General features: G+C 64.2%; 1 protein-coding gene across 2 annotated transcripts; it reads right to left on the reverse strand.

Moving 5' to 3' along the window:
• Positions 1-392: 392 nt before the first annotated feature.
• CILP2 (cartilage intermediate layer protein 2) lies at positions 393-8,688 on the reverse strand. Of its 2 annotated transcripts, XM_004422912.3 has the most exons (8): positions 8,542-8,688; positions 7,430-7,528; positions 6,274-6,546; positions 5,608-5,763; positions 4,245-4,523; positions 3,780-3,888; positions 3,429-3,586; positions 393-3,189 (listed from the first exon to the last, which is right to left on the reverse strand). In XM_004422912.3, the coding sequence occupies exons 1-8, from the start codon at positions 8,603-8,605 to the stop codon at positions 854-856; spliced, it is 3,474 nt and encodes a 1,157-aa protein (XP_004422969.2). In that variant the 5' UTR covers positions 8,606-8,688; the 3' UTR covers positions 393-853. The 2 variants fall into 2 exon arrangements, with proteins under 2 accessions (XP_004422969.2, XP_087299539.1); XM_087443413.1 differs by lacking the exon at positions 6,274-6,546.
• Between the last annotated feature and the right edge of the window lie 53 nt (positions 8,689-8,741).

Here is an 8,741-nt window from a genome sequence, read left to right on the forward strand (position 1 = left end):
TAGAGCTGCACTGGCTCGGGCTGCTCAGGAGTTGGCTCTGCACACACATGTCAGAGACACACCTCTGCGTGCATCGGTGGGGGCCCACACGCCTGCCCGAAGCGCATCTAGGACCTCATGGGGGCCCCTGAGCTGCTTGCACACTCATGTCTGTGTGTGCTTCGGGCCTGTTTCCGCCTGCCACAGTGCGTCGAGGTCTGGGAACCCTGCCTCCATCCTTTGCTCCCCAAGACTGACACCATGAGTTGGAAATGAAGCATCTTTAATTGGCTCCCTGCCCCGACCCCCCTGGGGGGGGGTCTCCAAGCACCAAACATGTGAGAATCGTGCCTCCCCAGCCCCAGAGCCAAGAAGCCCCTGCCCCAGACCTTCACTGGGCCCAGACCCCCCCACTCACCCCCATGACCAGCCCCACAGGCTGTTTCAATAAATAACCCCAAGAACAAAGCTTGGGGCAGAGGACCCAATAAAGAACCCAGCTCAGTGACACGCAGAGGGAGCTCAGGCCAAAGTTCAGAAATCCCAAGGGGCAGAAGATCTGAAATCGGGGTCGAAAGACACATGCAATCAGAGCCAGCATGTGAGCTGGGAGCGATTCCCTCTGGGCCTCAGCCAGACGCCTGTCCAATGGCCTCCCAGGTCACTGGCTCCCACAGTCAGGGCGAACTCCATTGCATGTCATACAGCAACAATAAGCTGCCTGGCGTTTCCACCATCAGACTTGACTCTGAATTCTGGGCAGGGGGGCAGGGGGGGTCCAGAAACCTGGGAAGGGAGCGTCTGGAGAAGGGGCTAAGACTTCTGGGGACAGAGGACTCCAGAGCAAGGCATAGGAGTGAGGCTGGGGCCCAGGTCACTGCCGGGCCCTGCCACGGCGGGTGCGCAAGGGACCCGTGCCTCGGGCTTGTGCCTGGGACACCTCGCCCATCTCCCTGCGGATGTCACCAAGTGCTACCGCCGGGGACTCTAGCAGCCTCTGGAAGAGGCTGGGCCGGCCAGCCAGCGGCTCCTGGCAGTGGAAGGTGACGGCGGTGCCAGCGTCAGCCTTCATCTCCCTCGAGAAGCCGTCGGAGGAGCCATCAAAGCAGCGGCCGATGGCGATCTCCTTGGCCAGCCTTGGGCTCTGGTCAGTGACCGTGTAGACACCGTAGTTGTGACCAAGAGGGTCCAGCGGGGCCAGCATGGCAAAGGCAGTGGGGTCATCAGCCGGCGCTGGCGGGGGGTGCCGGGCCAAGTAATCCTGCAGGAGCCCATTGATGGCCACTCGACGGCAGCTGCCCTGGGGCATGATGGTCACTAGCGTTCTGTCCACCTGTCGCTGGTCGAACAGCATGCCGCTGCACTTGAACTCCACGCAGGCAGCTGATGTGCTAGGGCGCTCCGGATCCCGGACGCTGCGGACATCCCGAAGCCCGTAGAGCTGGCCCTGGGTGCGCGGGTGGCTGCCCCCTGCATTGTGGGAACGGACCATGTACTCCTGGGGGCCCTGGATCTTCACCTTGAGGAAGCAGGCCCGGAACTCCTGTGGGTTGGGCCACCAGGCCAGGAGATCTCCGGTCCAGGAGGCTGGAGCATCCTCCCGAAATGGGACCACATTGTACTCGTATTTGTCCACCTCCACGCGCGCGAAGCGGAAGTGGCTGGCGGTCACCGGGGCCTCCTGGCACTCCCGAAAGCTGCGCCACGGGTACACGGGGCCATTGGCCTCGGTGGGGTCGCCAGGCCTGGGTTTGGCCAGGTTGATGCGGAAGCCGTTGCGTTTGAGGGCGGGGTCGTCGTGGTCGGTGCGGCGGTAACCCAGCCTGTCCAGGTAGGGCTGGGCAACGCCCACGGTGGCCGGGAGCGGGCGGGGTCGGGAGGGCGCCGGCTCCAGCTCCTCCCCGCCCAGGCTGGCCGTGACGAGGGCCGTGTAGGCGTCGGGCCGGTCGGCGTCGCAGAAGGCGGGGAGGCAGGCGCCGTTGGGGCCGGTGACGGCGCTGTCGAAGCGGCCCCAGGCGCGGGGGTTGGCGGAGAAGCCGGGGGCGGGCTCCAGGTTGACCAGCGTGACCACCACGCCCTCCACCTGCTCGTTGGGGGTGAACTTGTCGTTGGCGTAGGCGCGCACCTTCACGAAGCAGCGGCGGCGCTCCGGCACGTCCAGGTTGAACAGCCGTCGCTCCCGGATCTCCACGTTGCCCACCAGGAAGACTCGCTCCTCCCGGCGGACCCGAGTGGCCGCTGACCCCTGGCGCTGGAAGCCGCTCTCCTCCTCCCACAAGCCGGTGTCGGGGTTCAGCGACCACAGCTTGAGGGCCTCCACGTGGCCTGCCATGCGGATCTGGCTGGCGGCCACGCGCACGGCCACGGGCCCCGCCTGCAGCTGCTCCGCAGAGCCGGGGGCACGGAGGTCCACTGAGAACATGCCGTAGGTGCGGAGCGGGGCCAACTCGCCGTCGCTGTCCACGAAGCGCAGGTCGCTGGGGGCGGCGGTGGCGGCGGTGAGATCTCGGGGGTCCACGAACGTCACCCGAGCCTCCACAGCCCCCGAGTAGGGTTCACCGTTGGCTCTGCGGAAGGCTCCCGGCGGGAGGACCAGCTCGCCCAAGGGGGCCTGGTCTTCCAGCTCCCCGAGTGAGATCGTGTTGCTCTGGCTGGCATCTAAGATGACTGGGGCTTTCTTTCGCATGGCCTTGACCTCGTGGTACACACCCGCACCTCGAGGATCAAAAGGCAGGACCCTCACAGTGTCCATGAACTCGCCGCTGGGGTCCATGAAAGTCACCAGCAGCCGCTGGGTGGAAGGCGGCACCTCGATGGTGAAGTCACCCTGGTAGGACGTGAATCCGATGGGCTCCTGGCCCAGCAGGATTCTCGCAAAGTGCAGGGGCTCCCCAGAGTCAGCGGCCACCACACGTCCCCGGACCAGCCCCCGAGGGGGCAGACATTTCTGGCAGCCACACTCAGCTACCACCTTGACAGGGAGAATGTAGCTGGAGCATCGGATCTCCTTGCTCTCCAGGCGGCGCACGGAGCAGCAGCGGGAACCGGCATCCCCACATCGGTGGCTTGAGCCTGCGGGGCTGGGGCAGAGGGTATCGGGGCAGAGGCCCACGTCCAGGTAGGCGGGGCCGCTGCTCAGCTGACTGCAGTCCTCTGGGAGTTTAATCAGGTGCTCACGAGGCAGGGGGTCACAGGCTGGCTGGCCTGGGGCTGGGGAGCAAGAAATTAGCCAGATCAGCATAAGGAGGAGACCTCCATTGAGGCCAAGGTTGGGTGCCTGGACTGGGGTCAAGAGTTCAACCCAGGGGCTCAGTGGGGGCCTTGGATCAGACTCAGTGAGGTCAGAGATCAGACTGAAGTTGGGGCTCCTTTGGGGTTGAGTTTTGGCTGAAGTCAGGAGTTAGTTCAGTGTCAGGGCTTGCTCAGGGTTGGGGGCTGAGGATGCTCACCAAGCACAGTGAGCCGGGCAGTGCCCGAGCGCACAGCGCCCGCGTCATTCCACGCTTTGCAGTGGTAGGTGCCTGCCTGGTCTGGGCGCAGCCCCCGCAGCTCCAGATGGGCCCCGTACCTGTGTGTTCGCCTGTCCAGCAAGGTCCCATTGTGGAACCTGGGTAGTGGGGGAGCAACACCATGGGTACCCTTGGCACAGGGGAGGGGCTGCATCCACCCCCACCCCACAGGCAGCCCAGGGAGTTTGCAGAGCAGCTCCCTCCGGGTCTCTGCCGCACCGCATATCACAGGGACCCCATCCAACCCCAGAGCTGGGCGCAAGGCCCTCGAGCATGGGGCGGGGTGCTCACCAGAAGTATTTTTTGGGCATGGGGGTGCCCGAGGCTTTGCAGCAGAAGGTCACATTCTGGCCAGCCTCTCGAACACGGGACTCAGGGTGCTTCACTAGGTAGGGCTTCTCTGGGGACAAAGGCGGCAAAGGTCAGGGCCTTGTCCCATCCGAGCTTCTCCCAATGACTCTTCCCAAGAGCAAGGCCCATCCTTTTTCTTCCAGGGATGACCTGTTTCACCTATGCCTTTTCTGATGATCCTCCGCCCTTCAAGTTCACGGCACATCTGCTCCAGACAGTGCCTCACCTTAATGCTTCCCTCTGCAACTCCATGTCTCACCTTGCGTCTTCTCCAATGACTGTCACATCTTATTTCTTCCCCTTGTGACCTCATTTTGCATCACATTATCCCAAGTGATTGGTGTCACCCAGAATTTCCTCCCCAGTTCCTCAGCCCCCTCAACCTCCTTGTCATGAGGCTCTTACCCAACTTATTAAGGACGACAGTGACCACAGCGGATATGGAGCCATTGGCTTGGGCCTGGGCCATGCCTGCAGAGAAGCCATCCATTTGGGCACTGATGTTGGCCTGGCTGCTGGCACAGACTCCAGGCATCTGGAAGGTTCCATGGGCATCACTGGTGGTCATGGTGCCAGGCCAGTCTCGCAGGGAGACCCTGGCTCCTGGCAGTGGTCGGCCAGATGGGGTGACTACCAAGCCCAGGAGGATGTGGTCAGGGCACCCGCAGGTTTTGGGACTACACCCTGGGAGGAGAGATACAGGGAGACAGAGGAGCCTCTTCACCCCCTCCTGGGGAGGGCTTTCCACTTTGTCAGTCACTCAGCAACAGTACCTAGACACCCCCCCATCTTGTGCCCCTCAGAGGCCTCAGCATGACCCGGCTTGGAGCAGCCCCTAGTATGAGGGGGGGACGTGAGGCTGAGTGGTCAGGGCTGGGCTAAGGGGAGGAACCTGGGGTCCAGAGCGGTGAGGAAGATGATCTGGAGGAGGGAACAGGAGAAGTGACTCTCTCAAGGCAGAGAGACTCCTCCCAGGATGCGAGAAAATGTCCAGACAGGGGCTGGGGGCCCAGCGGGGGACTGGGTCTTGGGCCCAGAACATCTCCCTCCCCTCCCAATCCCGCGGTTTCTCCATAAAATGGAAAATTCCACTGGAAACTTCAGGAGAGAGGCGCCGGGAGGGCAGAGCCAGGCTGGGCAGGGTGGGGACCCCACCACCCCATTGGCTACTGTGCTCCCCCACCCTGCCGCCGGCTCTGCCGGCCCAGTCTCCAGACTGTGTTTGTGGAGCCCAGGCCGGATCGGAATTTCCAGTTGCCTCCTGGCTGGCCTGGTGTCTGGCCCTGGGAGGGCCTGGGCATCGTGTCTGCCAGGGTGTGAACGCGTGTCCGCGTGGGCGTGGGGGACAGGCGGGGCTGTGAATGCCACGCGTGTGTGCACCCCAAGAGCGTGAGCCGTCTTCTGTGTGTGTCCACGTCCACCGGGCCATCCACATACTCGGCCGTGTACACAGAGGGAGCACCCTCTCAGATCTGCCCATGCCTGGACACAACCCCCGTGGCGTCCACCCGTCCAGATGTACATGCTCACCAGTGCTCCTCCAGGGGCCCAGAAGGGAAGGAAGGGCGGGTCTCCTTGTGGACCAAGTTCGGGCCCTCCAGGCCCCGCCCTTGTACCCAAGCTCCACCTCTTCCCTCCAAGCCCCGCCCCATCAGGCTCCACCTCAACTAGCCCTTCCCCTCTAGGTACGTCTCTCAACAGGCCCCTCCCCTCCACATCCTGGCCCCGCCTCTACCCAACCCTCTCCTCCAGGCTCCGCCCCTCCTACCTGGGCACGGAGACCGCACACACTTCCGCGCCTCCAGGGGACGCCCGGGACACGCATCCCCAGCGGGGCTTGGGCAGCGGCGGCGGCGCAGACGACGGCCTGGCCCGCAGCTCCCTGAACAGGGGCCCCACGGGCCCCACGAGCCCCACGCGGCCTCTGCGGGGAGGGCAGGGAGAGGAGGGTCAGGCGGCCGCCCACTCCAGGGACTGCGCCTCCTGGAAATCTGGTGACAATGCAGGACTGGAGGACGCCCCGCCACGGGCCTCTGAGGCAGGTACTCCAGAGAGAAGTCTTGCCCACTGCCTCCATCGGTGCTCCCCCAGGCGCACCTGTCGAAGGTGCAGTTGCGGTCCCGCCCCGCCCCCCAGATAAGCTCCCGAGGTTAGCCCCGGTGTTCTCCCTGCGCCCCGCACATATTTGGGGCTCAAAACACGCTCCCACAAAACGGAACTGTTACAGATGAGCAACTGAGGGCAGTGAGAGGGAGAAGCGCTCCTGGGGACCTCTCCCTGCCCGCAGCTGGGACTCGGTTTTTCCCAGCCCTTCCCTTCTAAGGCCCCGCCCCAATCCGGTCCTGCCCGCTCCCCAGTATCACTTATATCGGCCCCGCCCCTCCGTAGCCCCGCCCACCATCAAGGCCCCGCCCCTCCTGGTCCCCGCCCTCACCGAGCGGGCAGCGGAAGCGCACGTGGTAGTTGGAGCAGCGGCGGCCGCGCGGCTGCTCGCGGTTGAGACACCAGAAACCGCGCGTGGGGTTCAAGTGCACGCGCTCGCCGACGGCAGACGGCAGGGCCCAGTCGGTGGTGCGCGCCTCCAGCGCTAACGGCCGGGGACACACGCGCGCCGGACCGTAATAGAAGCGAATGGCAGCCAGGCTCTCGAAGTCTCCGTCGCCGCCCGGGTGGTCCACGTTGAACCAGGACGTCCACTCGCTGGCCTCTGCGGGCACCGCACGCGCTGGGACCCCGGCCACAGCCTGTCGGGCCCCATCAGTGCATGCAGGGGCCCGGGCCGTGGCCTGTCCACTCTCTTTTGCGTGGTAAGGGCCTTCCTTACCTGCTGTCTAAGCCGGATCCTCCTCACCCTCCAGGAGCACGGGATAGCCCAGCCCGCCCACGACCCCTCCCAGATCCAGAACCCTCTAGGGCAGAAGGAGCTGTAAAGTGGTCACAGGACGTTGGCCGCCCCTTGCATCAGCCCTGGTTCCGCCCAGTGCCTGAGCTTGCCCATCAGTGCACGCTGAGATCTCGCCCCCGCCCTCAGAATTCAGAACCCCTGAGGTGTGAGGAGATATAAAAGCAGCAGGAGGAGCCTGAGACCAGCCCTAGCTATGACTTTCTGCTGCCTGGCAGCCCCCCCGTTAGCGCTAGCTGGGACCTTGCTCACTGCCCACTGAACCCACCAGGCAGCCTCTGTTTCACAGAAGCCACAGGCAGGAAGGGGCTGGCCTCCCACAGGTCAGCTCCTGCTTCCATCCATTCCCCAGGGAGTGCTCATTCCTTTCCTGACTCAAGAGCAACTTTCCTGGCCCGGAAACTAGAGACCCTAGGTTCCAGAACTCCTGCTTCTCTAACTGATGTGGGCAGGTTGTCCCATCCCCCCACCCCCACCCCCACCTCTTTTTCCTCCTTGACAAACAGCCTGGACTCTCACCTCCCTGCTCCTAAAACTGAGACCTCTTGGGGCACCATTCCAGGGGCTGCCATGTCCAGGGACTCTGGCTCTTCACCCAGCTTGTGTCCCCTCCTCACGTGACCCCACCAGCCAGAGCTCACACAGCAAGTCCACAGCAGAGCCAGGACTTGGACCCAGGCTGACTCACCTTCCCAGTCCTCCAGGGCTGGTGATGGCTGGCTAGGGCGCAACGGTGGACCCTCAAGGGCCCATGCAATTGCTGTGGGCTCCTCATTGGGGATGGTGCCTGTGGAAGGGGTGAGGAGTGAGGGGAAGGCCAAGCGCTGATGGAGACCACTGTGAGCTCTTTTTATGCAAGGTGCTGCCACGATCATCCCCATCTCGCAGGGGAGAAAACTGAGGCTCTGAGAAGCCAGAACCCAGCTCTGGCTGATCCCAAGGACTGCAGCGCCCCCTCCTCCAGGAAGGCTCCCCATGACCCTCTACCCCAGTCTCCCACAGCCCCACCCCTCCCTCTGACCCAGCCCCAACTCCATGGGCTGGGGAAGTCTGTGTCCATCTGCTCCCCCCCACCCACTTCTCCCCTGGGTGTGTTCGGTGGTCATGAGTTCCGTGGGCTGTGCCTCTGCCCTCAGGTTGAGCTGCATTCCGCTTCATCCATTTGCCTCTGGAATTCGCTCCCTCAGTCTACCTTCCATCCAAGCTGCCAGTGGGAAGGCCTTGGAATCTAGCCTGGCTTCTCTGGCCTCATGTTATCTGAGATAGCCAGACTGGGCAATGACCTCAGACAAGTCCCTTCCCTCTCAGAGCCTCAGTCTCCTCATCTGAGAAATGGGCCCAGTTCCCCTGCTCGGCCCTGAGTGTTCCAGAAACGGGAATTTCTTTTCTGAGTGGTGTGTGTGTGGAAGAGGGGAGGAGTTAGGTGAGAGGGGACGGCTCTGACCCCATCATCCTGGGGCCAGGACCGGGTGCTTCGGGGTCCAAACGCTGGGGCTGAGACGGGCGCCCCGCGGCCCCTGGAAACCCAGAGAAACCTGAAGTTCAGATCCACACTCCGGGTACCCCTCCCGTCTCTTCAAGGAGGGCAGAGAGCAGAGAAGGTCCCCTCCCCGCCCTAGTTGGTCCCAGGGCTCTGTCTCCCCATCGCCTCCTGCCTCCACCCCAGGCTGGCGAAGGGGACCCAGGCCTGGGGAAGGTCCCTCGGCTGTCTCTCCAGGCGCGGCTGCATCCCAGGCCCGCTGCCAGACGGCCGGGCGCCTAGGGGGCTGGGCTGGGGGCTGGGGGCTGGGAGGGCCTCACCTCGGGCCCCCGCCAGGTGCGCGGCGGCGACAAAGAGGCAGAGTAGTGGTGGCAGTGACGCCATGGCCGGATCCGAGCGTCCGAGGAAGGGTCTAGGCTCTGCGGCGAGCTCGGGTCGGACTCCCGGAGGTCTGGCGGCCGCTGGGGCTGAGGGTGGGGGCGGACGCGACCGCAGGCCCCGCCCCATCCAGGCCCCGCCC

This window comes from Ceratotherium simum, chromosome 18 (assembly GCF_057802395.1).
Source record: "Ceratotherium simum simum isolate JZ-2026a chromosome 18, ASM5780239v1, whole genome shotgun sequence".
Taxonomy (NCBI): Eukaryota; Metazoa; Chordata; class Mammalia; order Perissodactyla; family Rhinocerotidae; genus Ceratotherium; species Ceratotherium simum.

Bases quoted from the DNA above. Each gene is read 5' to 3' on its own strand.
- CILP2 (XM_004422912.3), bottom strand. From the start codon at position 8,605: ATGGCGTCACTGCCACCACTACTCTGCCTCTTTGTCGCCGCCGCGCAC. The intron at 6,547-7,429 runs GTGAGTCAGCCT...CGGTGCCCGCAG, and splicing joins AGCCCTGGAGGACTGGGAAG to AGGCCAGCGAGTGGACGTCC. The intron at 5,764-6,273 runs GTGAGGGCGGGG...CCCTCCCCGCAG, and splicing joins GCGCTTCCGCTGCCCGCTCG to AGGCCGCGTGGGGCTCGTGG.